The sequence below is a fragment of the Dioscorea cayenensis genome, chromosome 8, assembly GCF_009730915.1.
Source record: "Dioscorea cayenensis subsp. rotundata cultivar TDr96_F1 chromosome 8, TDr96_F1_v2_PseudoChromosome.rev07_lg8_w22 25.fasta, whole genome shotgun sequence".
Classification (NCBI taxonomy): Eukaryota; Viridiplantae; Streptophyta; class Magnoliopsida; order Dioscoreales; family Dioscoreaceae; genus Dioscorea; species Dioscorea cayenensis.
The window spans coordinates 2546796-2564028 of record NC_052478.1 but is presented as its reverse complement, the minus strand read 5'-3'; the positions used below and the strand labels follow the sequence as shown (position 1 = coordinate 2564028).

At 35.0% G+C, this 17233-nt stretch overlaps 2 protein-coding genes and 1 pseudogene across 2 annotated transcripts; 2 read left to right on the top strand and 1 right to left on the bottom strand.

The window, feature by feature from the left end:
• Nucleotides 1-159: 159 nt before the first annotated feature.
• On the top strand, nucleotides 160-2310 carry LOC120266487 (annotated as a pseudogene).
• A 1131-nt stretch (nucleotides 2311-3441) lies between these two features.
• Nucleotides 3442-5904, top strand: LOC120267788 (40S ribosomal protein S28). Its single transcript, XM_039275472.1, has 2 exons — nucleotides 3442-3576; nucleotides 5514-5904. Exon 2 carries the CDS (start codon nucleotides 5515-5517, stop codon nucleotides 5710-5712), a length of 198 nt encoding a protein of 65 aa, XP_039131406.1. The 5' UTR covers nucleotides 3442-3576; nucleotide 5514; the 3' UTR covers nucleotides 5713-5904.
• On the bottom strand, nucleotides 5815-8114 carry LOC120267787. Its single transcript, XM_039275471.1, has 6 exons — nucleotides 7797-8114; nucleotides 7559-7628; nucleotides 7354-7475; nucleotides 6881-7268; nucleotides 6690-6775; nucleotides 5815-6196 (listed from the first exon to the last, which is right to left on the bottom strand). Exons 1-5 carry the CDS (start codon nucleotides 7948-7950, stop codon nucleotides 6709-6711), a joined length of 801 nt encoding a protein of 266 aa, XP_039131405.1. The 5' UTR covers nucleotides 7951-8114; the 3' UTR covers nucleotides 5815-6196; nucleotides 6690-6708.
• Between the last annotated feature and the right edge of the window lie 9119 nt (nucleotides 8115-17233).

Sequence of the window (17233 nt, the reverse complement as noted above, 5' to 3'; positions counted from 1 at the left end):
AAAGTAAACAATTGGAAGTTCTTGTTTTAGTTCTTTTGTTTCCTTCTACTCAAACTTCCACTTTCTTAGTATCACTTGAAAGATAGAAAGCAAACAATAAGATATATATATATACAATTAAAGTAAAACAAATCAAATTATTTAATCCTCTTGTTCTTCAAGAAAAGTTTTCCGAACTTCTTGGCAAACTACAAACAAACATCCCAGACTTTAATCTTTCTTGCACGTTAAATCCTAGTCTTTTTTTAGTACATTTAAATATTCATTGTCTTAAGTTTGTATATAAATTAACACCATGTATATCAAGATCTCATTGAACTTCTTCATCCCATCACCAAAATAATCTCTTCTTGATATAGCTTCATCTTCTTTATCTTCATCAATTATGGGAAACAAACCAGGCAAGAAAGCACCACTATCATTCCCCATTGATACAACCTTCAAGCTCCCTTCTCCTCTTCCCTCTTGGCCTTCAGGTTAGTTAATTTCATCATCATCATCATCATCATCATCATCTCAACAAGCATACATGTAAACACAGAGAGGATTTGAATTTGTTTTGTTTATAGGTGAAGGATTTGCAAAAGAGAAGATGGAACTAGGAGGAATAGAAGTATATCAAGTGACAACATTCACTAGAGTTTGGAGAAGCCAAGAAGGAGGACAAGATAACCAAGGAGCTAGCTTCTTCACACCAGCTCAAATCCCTGAAGGTTTCTCCATCTTAGGCTCCTATGCACAGCCTAACAATAAGCCACTATTCGGCAAAGTCCTCGTAGTCAAAAGAGACCATGAACGATGATGATGACGGTGAAGACGGCACCGCCGCTCTCCGGTCACCTCTTGATTATTCACTTGTTTGGACTAGTGAGTCATTGAACATCAAACAAGATGGCCATGGTTACATATGGCTTCCCGGTCTCACCGGAAGGCTATAAAGCGGTCGGTCTTATCGTCACCTCCTCACCGGAGAAGCCGGACCTTGACGCCGTCCGGTGTGTCAGGGAAGACCTCACAGACCAGTGTGAGAATGGAGGTTCATTGTGGGATAACAATGGATTCAGTGTGTATGAATTAAGGCCAAGTAGCAGAGGAGTTGAAGCTACTGGTGTTCATGTTGGCACGTTTGGGACATCATTGACTTCATCCTTAGCTTGTTTGAAAAACAAAGCATCAAACCTCTCTTCAATGCCAAACTATGACCAAATCCAAACTCTAATCCATGCTTTACTCTCCATGGGTCTACTTCCATGGAGATGAACCCTTCTTCCCATCATCAACCTCATGGTTCTTCTCCAATGGTGCATTGCTATACCAAAAAGGAAACAATTCTCCAACTCCAATCAATCCAACAGGGTCCAATCTCCCTCAAGGTGGCTCAAATGATGGCAATTACTGGATAGACCTTCCGGTGGACGAGACCGAAAAGGAGAAAGTAAAGAAAGGAGATTTATCGACATCGAAAACATACATACATATTAAACCAATGCTCGGTGGGACGGTCACCGACATCGCCGTGTGGATATTCTATCCATTCAATGGGGCTGCCAAGTTGAAAGTGAAGTTCATAAACATAGGGTTAGGGAAAATAGGTGAGCATGTGGGAGATTGGGAGCACATAACATTGAGAGTAAGTAACTTCAGTGGGGAATTATGGAGGGTGTATTACTCTGAACATAGTTCAGGGACATGGAGAGATGCAAGTGAAGTGGAGTTTGAAGAAGGGAATAAGGTGGTCACGTACTCATCTTTGCATGGCCATGCAATGTATGCACATGCAGGGACAGTGTTGCAAGGGAACGTGAAACTTGGGATTGGAATAAGGAATGATTGTGAGAAAGGGAAGGAGAGGATGGATTGTGGAGAGAGGTTTGAGGTGGTGGCGGCGCCGGAGACGGTGGAGGAGCCAGGGTGGTTGAATTATATGAGGGAATGGGGACCGAAAATAAGTTATGATGTCGCCGAGGAGCTTAAGAAGATCGAAAAGGTTTTGCCGGGGAAGTTGAGGAAGGTGGTGGACAGCTTGCCGGAGGAGTTGCTCGGAGAAGAAGGGCCTACCGGGCCTAAGGTTAAGGATAGTTGGATGTTTGATGAGAAGTAGTTGGTTTGATGTATTTTAATTTTTTTTTTTAATAATGTTGTGATTAGTGATTAATTGTTGTGGTTAATTAGTGTTTGATTAATGTGGGTTAATAGTTTGTGGTTGTGATGGTGTTTTGTGGTAGTTGTTGTATTTTGTGGTTGTGGATCTTGTGATGGTGTTTTTTGTATTTTGGGTAACATGTGGATGAGATCCCAAAAATTGGTTCATTGTATGTATGGATGTGTACTGATAGATAGCTATGTAGCTATGTCTATTTTGGCGTCTCTATAATGTGTGAATGGTTAAAAATCAACGTGCCAGATGCATTCAATTAAGAAAAATAAATAAAAAATTTTTTATAAAATGGTTCAAATCGTTAACTGGTAGGCCAACGATTCTAGAGTTTTCGTCAATCCAGCTATTTTCTTATTCATTATTTTATTTTGTTTCTCTTCTGTTTTTAGCACCTAATCACTGGTGAAAGAGTTTTTTTTTTTACTTTTTATGTGTTGTTGTTCTCCATTTTCATGTTTTTATTTATTTTTTATGTTTATTCTTAATAAAACTGTGGTTCATGGTTTTATTTTAAAAAATAATATAATATAATATGAAGAGAATTCATTGCTAACTCAGTAGTGTGGACCGCATGTTTCTGTCTCTTAAATGGCTCTTGCATGCTATCTTAATTGAGTGGTTTTTTTTTAAGTCATATGCTGGCTTTTTTTTTATTTATAATTTTTTTTTTTTGTTTTTTTCATTTTCTATGAATTCGTATATGTTAATCATTGTAATTTTGCTTTATTTTATTAATATACGTAGTTTATTCATTTTAAAAAAAAAAATCATGAATTTTTAAATCTAATTCAGTTTACAAGGGTCATTTTAATGTTTGAAATATAATAGTATATTCATCTTGGTAACTAAAAAAATTTAAAGGTTAATTATGATGTAACGATTATTGTTGTTATTTTATCCTTTGAATATGAATCAAACCTATATAATTTTTTTCATATTTTAAGAAAATTTCCTCAAGCATAACTCACAGTTCAATTATTAAATTAAGTATTTTTTAGGATTTATAAGGTTTTTTAATATTTTTTTAACTGCGAGTTTTTTAAGAGAAAAAATCACAAAAGTTAAACAACATGATAATTATGAAGTTGGGCCATGCCGTTCATGGCTGCTAAGCCCACGTTCAGGCAAGGCCTGTGTTGCGGCACGTGGGTCCAGTGGGCTACGAAGATTTAGGCCTGCCTTTCGTTCTCGGCCCACTAGAATAAAGGGTATAAAAGTAATTGCATCAGACGGAGGCATTAATTTACAATTCAAATAATTTCAAGGGACTCATGTGTAAAAATGCCCAAAAACAATAGATCCACTATAAATAAGATCGAGTTCTAGGGTTTACGCCCTCATTCCCATCGTCTGAGAAATCGCCGCCGCAGTGCTGCGAGCGCCGTTGTTCTTCTCCTCTTCGGCTATAGTCGTCGCAGGTTATTGGTTTCCCTTGATTTTGATCCTTTGTTTTCTTATCTGTTCTTGTTTGTAAACTTGAAAATCTGATGGATTTAACGTGGTTTATCTTTAAAAGTTTGTGTTTTTGCCGCGAAATTTATAGCTTTATGAACCAATGGTTTTCTGGTATGCGCTTTTGCTTTGTTTTTTTTGTTTTTTAAATTCAAATGGTTGATTTTTATTTTTTTTTTGGCATTGGAATTTATGATTTTTGGATCTGTTGTTCAGATGATATGGACCTGCTTGTTTTAAGCCACAGTGTCGTGAAGGTTTTACATTTTTTAGCTTTTGATATTTTAAAATCATGCTTGGATTCATAGATTGTTACGGCGAATGGTTTATCTTTATCTTGTTGGTGTTGTGTGTCTGATTATTTTGGATTAAATTGCAGGAAAGGTTTCTTCTTTGTGTGATATTGTACCATATGATGCTGGGATTGATAAGTTGTTAAGAGATTAATATGTGTTCTGGACCTTCTGGTGATGCATCTCTTATTGTTTGCCCCTGTAAATTTATGATATTAGGAACTGATGTTTTCTGTTACATTGATGTTGTGATGATGCTTATCTGATTACTTTTCCTACCTCATCAAGAATTCAAGCTTTTCTTTTTTGTTGTTTAGTTTCTAGCATCTCAAGCTTGGGTTGATGGATTGCCAATGAGAGTAGTATGATATTTGGATTTCAAGGGTGTTCCTTCTGAGTTTTTAATTCATTTTGATTAATATTTAAGTCAGACTTCTTAAAACATAGGCCAATCAATGCTATTAAAAGGGTAAAAAGCGCTTGCCTAGGCTAGAGAGCATCATAACTGTCTACACAAGTGAAGGCGCCACTAAAGAACCATTGCCGAGGCAGCCTCAGCCCAGGCTCAGGCAAAGGGGCAAGTAATGTTAGTTTTATTATTATTATTATTATTATTATTATATATTGAAAATGTTTGTTAGGAAACTATAGTATAGGGCAATAAATGCTTTTTAGGAAATATAATCAATTATACTTGGAAAGTGTAACAATTAAGGATAGGGAGGTTTTCTAATTATTTTCAAAACAAATTAAGGCAACTTTTTGGAATATGGAGAGGCTTTTCAGAGAGAAAAGATGAAGAAAGAGATACAACAAAGAAAGAGATTAAAAAACAAGAAACATCACAAGAAAACTAGAGGAAAACTTGAGAGATTTCATGTGAAAGGTAAGGAAGTTAATTGGAGAGGAGTTCTATTTTAAGAAGAATATTGAAGCAGGCTATTGCTTTCAGAAAAAAAAAAAAGGAAGATAGTCTAGATGATGAGGAAGATGGTTTAATAGAGTTAGATGATGATTAGACTAGAATTAATGTTCTCAATTATGTTTTGCATACTAAATATGAAAGTTTAGATTATTTTTTGCAGTTTTATGTTTATGTTTTTATTTTGGATCTTCAATATTATAGTAATTAATTATTATATTAATTTAAGTTCAATCTTGAAATTTTGTTTTCTATATTTTTTATTTTTAAATAACATTTCATGTTGCTCATGCCAGCCCCTAGAGTGGTGTCTATCGCCTAAATAAACTGGTACACTGGTACAAATTAATAAACAGTCTTTTTTATTATAAATAAACTGATGTTATGGGAGAAAGCTATTAAATTTATTCATTATTATTACTGGGGACATATGTTGCAGTTCATTTTGGATGCTGACTTGATTATCACACCTTGTGCAGTACCTGTTGTTGTGGCTAGTAGTATTAATTCTTGTTTCTCTTTGGCTTTGTAAACTGTGTATCTAAAGAAAATTCACATGTTATTCATTTAAAATATTTGTAATCTTTTTGTCTCATGATTGCTAATTCTTGAATTTCAGTACCTCAAGATAATAATAGTCCAAACAATTCTTTTTATTTGACTCATTTTTCTATGTTTCTTTTAACAGCATGGATACTCAGGTGAAGCTTGCTGTTGTGGTGAAGGTGATGGGCAGGACCGGTTCCAGAGGTCAGGTGACCCAAGTGCGAGTCAAGTTCTTGGATGATCAGAACCGGCTTATCATGAGGAACGTGAAGGGTCCAGTAAGAGAAGGCGATGTCCTCACCCTTCTCGAGTCAGAAAGGGAAGCCAGGAGACTGCGTTGATGATATTGTTGGAGTGATTCTACCGAATCTCACTTTTGCCATCTTTTATTGTCTTTTGAAATGTTGTTTTCTATGACTATTTTGTTCTAGTCCTTGTTACGGTTTGAATCTTAAATTGTTGTTCTGTTTTTCTTTTAGACCTTGTTTGTCTCAAACTTTGTTGTTGAAAGATAAATCTCTCCTTTTGCCTAATTTACAACTCGTCATTTTATGATATTTTGATTGCAAAACAAGAAATCGATAGCTAGTTTGCTTGCTTGATGACAAAATCAAGAGTTTGAATGTTACAATGCTAATTGTTTTGCAGATTTAATGAGTGAGAAGATAGGAAGTAATTGCTTCTTTGGAGAATTCTTCATTGTAAGACTCTGTTCTCAGTGGCAGCTTTTCTATGTTGCTAATGCTCCTTCTGTGTCCTTTCATGGCTTTGCATGATTTCATATGAGAATGCAACTTCTCTGGCTTGAATGACTTCCCACATTGCCTGCAAATTGATGTATTTTTCTGTTTGTTAGCCTTTGTTTCATCCAGTGTTTTTTTATTCTTTCATTCAAATCATGAAAATTAAAAATTTGAGTAGCTATTGCCCACATTGCAGACTTGGTCTGGATGAACTTCTAGTTCATGTCTGATGTTATTGTAGGTTTTATTTGCTTTCTTTTTCTAATTTGTCTGCCATTTTTGCCCCAAGTTAATTAAATAAACAGTTTTGTAAGAATATGTATATATGTACATATAATGTTATTGTGTGTTTTTTTATTTGTTTGAAAATGCCCTCATCTCATGAAATTATGAAAAGGATTACCCCCAAGTAATGTTTGGAAAACTTTTTTAAGATTGTGGTAAAAGATAGAAATTAAGGGGTGCTAAATGCGAAAATGTTTGGTCACCATCTTACAAATAAGTACTAAATAATACAAAATATTAAAATTAACGAAAAGAAACTACATGTAACTAAAATTTCCAAAGAAACTTACGAGCAATTCGGCTCAGAAATTAGCTTGTAACTACTTGTTGACAAACAACACTGCTTTCTCTCCCTCCTCCTTTCATTGTTGATCTCCTGCCATTTACACACCAATTTTTTAATCATAAATGTTATAAAAACTAATTAATTCTATTGAATTATTATAATTCAAGTTGGTTAAACTAGATAAATAAAACTAACCTGCCACCATTGTCATGTTCTTCCCAAAGTTCACCTCCGGCGACCCTCCGGTTAACCGGCTTAGCAGACGGCACATCAGTCTCGACTTCCCGGCATGAAAGAAAGCTCCACAAAGTCATCTTCTTCTTTGCATGATTTTCGGCACATAAAAATGGCTCTTGTCCTTCCTTTGTCTCTTCTATCAAGTCGGTAAACTCCGGCCGGAATACGGTGGCCGGCTTCTCCCGCCTGTCTACTAGTATAGAGGTATGGCCGGCCGAGTCTTGATCTAGTTGTGGAGATGGTTTTGGTGATATAGAATGGTTTCCATGCTCTATTTGGAGAATCTCCGGCGGGGATTTCACCGCCGCCGCCACTTCCGCCACCTCTCCCACTTCTTTGGACTTGTCTATGTTGAGAATTTTGAAAAATATATCATTGAAAAATGAAAAATAAATTATAAGAAAATTTATTTGTTTATTTATTGTAAATACCAAGAGAAGTATTTAAACTTGGAGGCAGTAGTGATCCCTTGATAACATATTCATTGTCAGCAATTGGAGTAATAAGATCATCATCCATTAGATCTTGCCATACATACCCATTCTTGTATTTCCTAACATTAAAATTCAATATATATATCATTAAATCCAAATTTAATATATATATGTGCAATATTTAAATTTTCATTACATGTACCTTTTGTAAGACCATGTGTAAGAATCTGGCATGTCCTTTCCCCTGAGATCTGCAAGCCATCTTTTCACATCTACTCACACAATCATTGTATATTATCACACAAAATTTCACTTAGATTTAATTATATTCCATGTAAATGAATTGTCAAATATATATATATATATATATATTAGAGATATATAATCATAGATAAAGAATATATGAAATACGAAATATGAAATAATTTTTGAATATATACCATAAAGATGAACACCGTGCCGAGAAAAGTGATGAACACGAATAAGATGAGGATGTTCGAGCTGGCCATCGCGACAAAGGAAGTAAACTAAGTTGAGCTTCCTCATCTCGCCGGCTCCACCGCCGGCGGTGGCTCCTCCGTGGAAGACTTCCATGTTAGTTGACTTACTAGAAGATGTATGATGATGATGATGATGATGATGAACCACCACAAATCAAAGATTCACAGACTTCTCTCATGTCTCTAAAATACCAACAAACACAATGAACACAAAGGAAGAACTGGTTTTGTGCCGGCTTTCCAGTGTTCTTGAAAACAATCCCATAATATGTGGAGATGACTACATCTTTATATATATATATACATATATATGTATGTGTGTGTGTGAATCTTTTATATTGCATTGGGCCAGCATTGCAGGCCTTGTTTATGTACATGCTCTAGAAGATGAAAAGATGACGAGATTAAACTATATCTTTTTTTTATTTTATATATGTGATTAATTAATATATTGTTATGCTAATTTCCTCTTGATTTATTTGCATGGGATTAGAAGTGTTCATGTCTTATCCGGAAAAAATGGGTTTAAATTTTAGCTCACGCAAAATGATGTCTAACTACATTATTGACACATAACTTATTCATATTTTATAATAGATAAATAATAATCATAATAATGTGTTATTGTATATTTATGTTTGATTGTTTGGGATTGAGAATGGTGTTTAATTTCATTGGTTTTTAAATTCGTTGATTTAACTTTTAATTGCTTACAAGAACCATTCATGTAGAAGATATATTGTATGTATTATATATATATATAAAATTTTCTTTGTGATTATTTTTATTGCCAGTTTGAGGTGATTTTTTTTTCTTTTTTAAAGCATATTATAAAAAAAAAGTTCTTGTGCTTTGAGACTTGGATTTTTAGCATGAATTTTAGGCATATATATGTAGATAAAGAAAAAAATATACACTTGTATTTTCATAACCTTCGCAATGAAATATACTTATCTTTATTTATTTATTTATCTATATGCACGTCAGTCTATTAAAAAGTTAAAGAAGATTGGTAAAATTACACTTTCATCCTTATTACTCATTTCACAATATTGCTTTTTTTAAAAAAAATTGTTTGTCTCAAAATTTCTAAGGGTGAAAGACTTTGGAAATAAAATTTGAAGATTAAATAAAGACAAGAACAACTTAAAAGATTGCTTGATGATGTGCGAAAACACCGGGATTAGTTGTTGATTATCAAACTAATGATGGATTAACAAGGTATAAATGTCTCATTAGTGGGTACAACTACTTTATGAGATTTTGATACCAAATATTAATTAATTCATGTACTGTGGAATCTTGGATGGAACAATGAGAGTTTATGTTTTTCTATGTTGTTGGTTGCAATGACCTTCAACAGAAAGCAACCAAAAACAAGTTGAATTTTTTTAAAATTAATTTTAATTTTTCTATTTTTTGTTTATTTTTATATATTATTAACAGAAGACAAAGATACACGAGCACGCAAGTCTACTATAGATTACTTTTTAAGTTTTTATGTCTCTAATCCTTTATTTTTTATCTCAAAATTATGAAACTATTAATTTATAATTAATTGTTTTTATAAAACTGATAAATCACATTTGAACAAGAGCCATAGGACACATCACACTGATCACAATCACACGAGAAAATTTGTATTTTTTGTCTTCAATTATTATTATTATTCTATTTTTATCACATTTTAAAATTTATTTATTTATGCTATAATTATTTGATCGTTTATTGAGGTGAAAGTAGATAATTGCGGGTTGAACTATAAAATTATCTAATTATTTTTTTATTTTTTTTTTTTTAATGGATATAGATAAGTCACGAGAATAACTGAGCTCCATAACACATATATTGTTAGGATTTGAAGCAGTTTTTTCAGTGGAACAAGCACCATTTGTTGGGACCTAGTGATAATAGATTAAATTTTTTTGGGAGGAGAATTTTCATAGACAGAAAGCAAGATGTTTGTGGATTCAGTTAGGAGACCAAAATTCTTAGTACTTTCATAGAGTTATTCAGCAAAGAAGAGCTAGGAATTCTATTTGTCAGCTATCCCTCACTAATGGTGATACTAGTTCTAATAAGGAAGTTATCTCAAAGGAATTCCTGTCTCATTTTACTGCTTTGCTTGGTTCTGCTTATCCTAGGAAGGCTTTTATCGACCAAAGTGTCTTTCTTGAGAAAATTCTATCTTATGAGGATCATGAACCACTATGTAAGGAGATTTCAGACAGTGAAATAAAACAGGCTTTGTGGAGTATCAAGGATGGGAAAAGTCCAGGACCTGATGGGTATAATAGCCATTTCTTTAAAAAGTCTTGGAGTGTGGTGGGTTATGACATTTGTGCTGCTGTGAGATATTATTTTGTTAATGGTGCTATGTTGAGGCAAGCAAATGCAACAACCATTACTCTTATTGCAAAGGTGTCCAGCCTTGCATCCCTTAATGACTATAGGCCAATCTCATGTTGCAATGTTCTATACAAAATAATTTCAAAGATCATGTCCTCAAGGCTTCGGAGTGTGCTAAATAAAATCATCCACCCAAATCAATCTGTTTTTATACCAGGAAGGAGAATGGTGGATAATGTTCTTTTTAGTACACGAGTTAGTAAAAGGTCACCATTTAAATAAGGGTGGGTGTTGTACAATTAAAGTTGACATCCAAAAAACATATGACTCTATTTCTTGGGATTTTATTGAGGAGGTTTTGCTTGCATTCAGATTTCCTCTCCATTTATTAAGCTTGTTGTGAATGGGGTCAAGACATGTATGTTTTCAATAATGATAAATGGCCAGCTGGAGGGCTATTTCCATGGAAAAAAGGGTCTCAGACAAGGGGACCCAATTTCTCCATTACTCTTTTGTTCTTTGTATGGACTACTTTAATAGGATTATTAACAAAAGGTATTCCACTGGTTTCATATGCCATAAGAACTGTGATGATCTCAAGTTAACTCATCTATGTTTTGCTGATGACCTTCTACTATTTGGCAATGGAGATACTGGCTCTATTAGCATCATTAAGGGTGCCATGCAGCATTTTCTGTTGGTTTGGTGGCCAAAATTTGATCCAGCCCATTTATTATTAGTAATAAAGACAGGGGCAAAATGCAAAAGAAACCCTAAATATGTGGCGATTGAGAAAGAATCGAATGTGAGAAAAAAAGAAAAGAAGCGTGGTTTTGTTCTCTGCATCCATTGGAAGGAGGAAGGTGAAGAAAGCATCTCTTCTTCTATTGAATCATTATCAAATTGGCAAGTTTGTTTGGAGCAATCTTGGAGGGTAATTTCTCTAGTTTTTTCTTCTTGGTGTGATCATTCAAGAAAGGGATTTTTCTAGAGATATTATTTGTATTTCTCCATTGTTGGTGATGATGTCAAGTGTGCATTTGCTTGCGAATTTTTATACTTGTTGATTTTGATAGAAGATTTGATTCGAAGTTTGGCTTGTGGTTTTTCCCCTCTGAACAGAAGGGTTTTCCACATAAATTTTGTGTCTGCTTAATTGGTTTCATTTATTGTTCAGTTTGATACCCAAAATTATTTTATTTACATCAAGAGGAATTTACCGTGCAAAACTCAACAAGTGGTATCAGAGATCGTGCTTTATTGATCCGGGGTTTCTTGGTGTGAATTGAAATGGAGGATTTGCAAGTACAATGATGAAATTATCGGCTTCAAATTATTCAATTTGGAAGTCAAAGATGGAGGACCTTCTTTATTGTAAGGATTTATATGATCCTATTAAATTAGGAGCTACTAAGCCAATTGGAAAATCTGATGATGATTGGGAGAAAATGCACAGGAAGACTGTAGGAACTATCCGACAGTGGGTTGATATCAGTGTATATCATCATATAAGCAAAGAAGTTGATGCACGGGTGCTATGGAAAAAATTAGAAAATATGCATGAAAGGAAAAATGCTCAAATGAAAGCTTTTGTTATCAGAAAGCTTGTGAATCTGAAGCTTAGAGATGGACGATCAATTGCTGAACACTTGAGTAATTTTCAAAATATGGTAAATCAGTTGAGCACCATGAAAATAACACTAGATGATGAATTATAGGCGTTATTGCTCTTGGGTTCTTTGCCTGACAATTGGGAGACCTTGGTAGTGTCTCTTAGCAACTCTGCTCTGAATGGTGTCTCTTTGTCTATAGTAAAAGATAGTCTTTACAATGAGGAGACAAGAAAGAAAAATATGGGCATTGATACTTCACAGGTTCTTGTTACAGTTACAGAAAACAAAGGCAGGAGTAAGAGTCGAGGTCCTAAAGGGCGCTCTAAGTCAAGGGGCAAGTCATATCCAAAAGGAAAATTCACTTGCTATCATTGTGACAAAGAAGGGCATATGCGAAGAAACTGCAGGATCTGGAAAAAATAACAGAATGATGAGAAAAATTCAAAGAAGACAGATGATCATATTACCATTGCAGCTGTATCTGTTGAAGAGGAAGAGCTGGTTGTACTTTTCTTTAATGAAGATGAAAGCCAAGATACTGATTCTTGTGTTGAATGGGTTACTGATTCAGCGACATCATACCATGCTACATCAAAGAAGGATGTTTTTATTACATACAAATCAGGAAACTTTGGCAGAACAAAGATGGGTAACAGCAGTTATGCATATATAGTGGGTATTGGTGATGTTTGTGTGGAGACAAATGCTGGTTATACATTGATTTTGAAAAATGTACGACATGTTCCAGAGTTGCGTTTGAATTTGATTTCTACTCATGCTTTGGACCTAGAAGGTTATTTCAATATCTTTGGTGACAAGAATTGGAAACTTACTAAAGGTTCAATGGTGGTTGCCAGAGGTACTTTGTGTCATACATTATACAAGACTCAACTGAGGATGATTAAGGATGACTTGAATGCAATTGAAGATGAAGCTTCCCTTGATTTGTGGCACAAGAGGTTGGCACATATGAGTGAAAAAGGCTTGCAGATTTTGGCAAAGAAGTCTATCATTTCCTTTGCTAAAGGTATGAGTTTAAACCCTTGTGATTATTGTTTGTTTGGCAAGCAACATAAAGTTTCATTTAGTAAGTCCTCTGAAAGGAAAACTAATATTCTTGAGTTAGTTTATTCTGATGTATGTGGTCCGATTGATGTGGAAACTCTAGGGGGCAATGAATATTTTGTTACTTTTATTGATGATGCTTCACGAAAGGTTTGGGTGTTTGTTTTGAAATCAAAAGACCAGGTGTTTCATTACTTCAAGTAGTTTTATGTTATGGTGGAAAGAGAGAAGGGGACATCCTTGAAGTGTCTTCGCAGTGACAATGAAGGTGAATACACTTCAAAAAAATTTGAAAATTATCGCTTGGAGCATGGCATCAGACATGAAAAGACTATTCCTGGTACTCCACAGCAAAATGGTGTAGGTGAAAGAACAAATAGAACCATCCTAGAGAAGGTCGGATGCATGTTAAAAATGGCTAATTTGCCTAAGCCATTTTGGGATGAAGCCCTTAACACAACTTGCTACCTAATAAATCGATCTCCATCAGCACTTTTAGATTTTGATGTTCCCGAGAGAGTATGGTCTGGGAGAGATATTACTTACTCTCATTTGAAGGTATTTGGGTGCAAAGCTTTTGCATATGTACTAAAGGAGCAAAGATAGAAACTTGATGATAGAGCTATTTCATGCATTTTTCTGGGTTATGTAGATGCAGAGTTTGGTTACAGGCTATGGGATTCAGTGAAGAAAAAGGTCTTTAGATCCAGAGATGTTATCTTCTAGGAATATAAACCTTGGCTGATTTTGAGACATCAGAGAAGAATACTTCAAGTAATGGTGACATTTCTTTTTCAGTGCCAATTACTCCAACAGAGACTGTCACAAATGATGAGGAACTACATGAAGAGCATGGATCTAATGATATACTTGAACAAGTTGATGTCAATGATAGTGTTGAGTAAGGGGAGTTGTCACTTCCACCTGAAATTAGAGAAGAACCCCAGCTCAGAAGATCAGCCAGAGAACATCGTCCATCTACTAGATATCCTAGTTTAGAGTATATTATAGTTACTGAAGAGGGGGGGCCAGAAAGCTTTCAAGAAGTTCAAAATCACAAATAAAAAGCTTATTGGATAAAGGTTATGCATGAGGAGATGAATTCTTTGATGAAGAATGATACTTATGAGCTTGTTGAGCTTCCTAGAGGTAGAAAAGCCTTGAAGAACAAGTGGGTGTTCAAGTTGAAAATGGATGGTGAGAAGATAGTAAAATATAAAGCTCGCTTAGTGGTCAAAGGTTTTAATCATAAGCAAGGAATTGATTTTGATGAAATTTTTTCTCTTGTTGTGAAGATGAGCTCTATTCGGGTTATTCTTGGATTAACTGCCAGTTTGGACCTTGAGCTTGAGCAGTTAGATGTGAAGATGGCATTTTTTTATGGTGATTTGGAAGAAGAAATTTACATGGATCAACCAGAAGGTATTGAAGCTAAAGGGAAAGAACACATGGTTTGCAGGTTAAAGAAGAGTTTATATGGATTGAAATACGCACCAAGACAATGGTATAAAAAACTTGACTCTTTCATGGTAAGTCATAGCTATATTAGAACAGATGCAGATCATTGTGTGTACTTTAAAGTGCTTCCAGATGGTAAATTTATCATCCTTCTGTTATATGTGGATGATATGCTGATAGTAGGACAAGATATTACCATGATTAATGTTTTGAAGAAGGAGTTGTTTGGCTCTTTTGACATGAAAGATTTAGGGCCAGCACAACAAATTCTAGGCATGCAAATTCTTCATGACAGGAAAGCTAAGAAGATGTGGTTGCCACAAGAGAAGTATGTTGAGCGAGTTATGAGTAGATTTAATATGAAGAGTGCTAAACCAGTTAGCACACCTCTTGCTTATCACTTTACACTTAGCAAGAAATCTTGTCCTATTACTCAATAAGAAAAGGAAGATATGGCAACAATTCCGTACTCGTCTGCAGTTGGGAGTTTTATGTATGCTATGGTATGCACCCGGCCAGATATTGCTCATACAGTTGGTTTAGTTAGCAGATTTCTCTCTAATCTAGGTAGAGTACACTAGGACGCTGTGAAGTGGATCTTTAAATATATGCAAGGTACTTCAAAGATGTGTTTAGGTTTTGGAGGTTCAGAACCAATTCTAGAAGGATACACAGATGCGGATATGGCAAGCGACCTTGATGATAGAAAGTCAACTTCAGGGTTTGTGTTTACTTTTGCAAGGGGAGCTGTTTTATGGCAGTCCAAATTGCAAAAATGCATAGCTTTATCCACTATTGAAGCAGAGTATATTGCTTTGACTGAAGCAGGCAAAAAAATGCTTTGGATGAAAAGATTTCTTCAAGAATTGGGCTTGATACAAGATGGATATATGGCTAATTGTGATAGCGAGAGTGCATTGGAATTAAGCAAGAATGCCACCTATCATTGTCGCACTAAGCATATTGATGTGAGGCACCATTAGATTCGTGATGCCATAAATAAGAAAGAAATATGTTTGAAGAAGATCGCACTGATAAAAATCTAGCTGATATGTTGACTAAGGCTGTGACTTGTGATAAACATCAGTTCTATGCCAAGGCGGCGGGACTGAGTTACAAATGAAGAGTTGAAGTGTGGACATCTCCCCATGGACTGGAGGGGGAGATGGTTGGTTTTGGTGGTCAAACTTCGATCCAACCCATTTATTATTAGTAATAAAGACAGGGCAAAATGCAAAAGAAACCCTAAACATAAATATGTGGCGATTGAGAAAGCATCGAGTGTGAGAAAAAAAGAAAAAGAAGCGTGGTTTTGTTTTCTGCATCCATTGGAAGGAGGAAGGTGAAGAAAGCATCTTTTCTTCTATTGAATCATAATCAAATTGGCAAGTTTGTTTGGAGCAATCTTGGAGGGTAATTTCTCTAGTTTTTTCTTCTTAGTGTGATCATTCAAGAAAGGAGTTTTTCTAGAGTTATTATTTGTATTTCTCCATTGTTGGTGGTGATCTCAAGTGTGCATTTGCTTGAGAATTTTTATACTTGTTGATTTTGATAATAGATTTGATTCGGAGTTTGGCCCGTGGTTTTTCCCATATGAATAGGAGGGTTTTCCACATAAATTTGTGTCTGCTTGATTGGTTTTATTTATTGTTTAGTTTAGTACCCGAAATTATTTTATTTACATTAAGAGGAATTTGTTGTGCAAAACTCAACATTTTCAGGATGTGTCTAGTCTTCAGCCTAATTTGCGAAAGAGTCTAGTTTATTTTAATGGAGTATCAATGCCAATGAGAGTGGAAATTTTAAACTTGATGCAGTTCAAAGAGGGCTCTCTGCCTGTTAAATATCTAGGCCTTCCTTTAGTATCCTCAAGAATATCTAAAGATCACTGCAATGATTTGATTATTATAATCTCTAATAGAATTCTTCACTGGACAGCAAAGGCTCTATCTTATGCTGGTAGATTGCAACTCATAAACATAGTGCTCCTCAGTATGCACATCTATTGGAGCTCAATTTTCTTACTTCTTAGAGCTGTGGTTCATGAAGTGGAGAAGGTTTGCATGAATTTTTTATGGCATGGTTCAAATAATAATCTCAGAGGTGGCTTTGTTAGGTGGGATGTTGTATGTAAAAACAAGAAATGTGGTGCCTTGGGAGTCAAACCAATCCACATTTGGAACCAAGCTGCACTGACTAGGTATATTTGGGACTTAGTGCAAGAGAAGTGTACTCTTTGGGCTTTGTGGGTTACCCGTCATAGATTGAAAAAACTTAGCTTTTGGGGCATAACTAAAACTGTGGATAGCAGTTGGAGTTTGAGACAACTCCTCAACTTGAGGCCTTTGATTAAGAATTGTTTTAGTTTCAAATTGGGTAATGGCAAGAGGTTTTCATTTTGGTTTGATCCATGGTGCAATGGTCAGTCTTTGATTGAGTAATTTCATGAAATATCAATTAAGAATCCTGCTATTCACAAGTCTGCTTTGGTTAGTGATCTATGGAAGCATGGTAGATGGAATTTTCCTTTGCCACTTAATAAGGATTTATGCAGAGTGTGGAATTACATTGCTACTAACTTCTGTATTGATGAAGGGAAAATGGATTGTATTTTATGGAAGCATGATAAGAAAGAAACATTTAGTGTGGCCAGCACCTTCAAGTATTTGCTGCAAGATGATCAGAAGGTTCCTTGGGCTAAATTGGTATGGTTAACTGATTCTATTCCCAGGCATTCTTTTATATTTTGGCTTGCCTTGCATAATCGGTTAATGACTAGGGATAAGTTGCTAAAATGGGATGCAATTGACTCTTCTGTTTGCGTCTTATGTACTAAAGGAGTGGAGGAGATATCCCACTTTTTTTTTTTATTGTCAGTTTTCAAATTTTGTA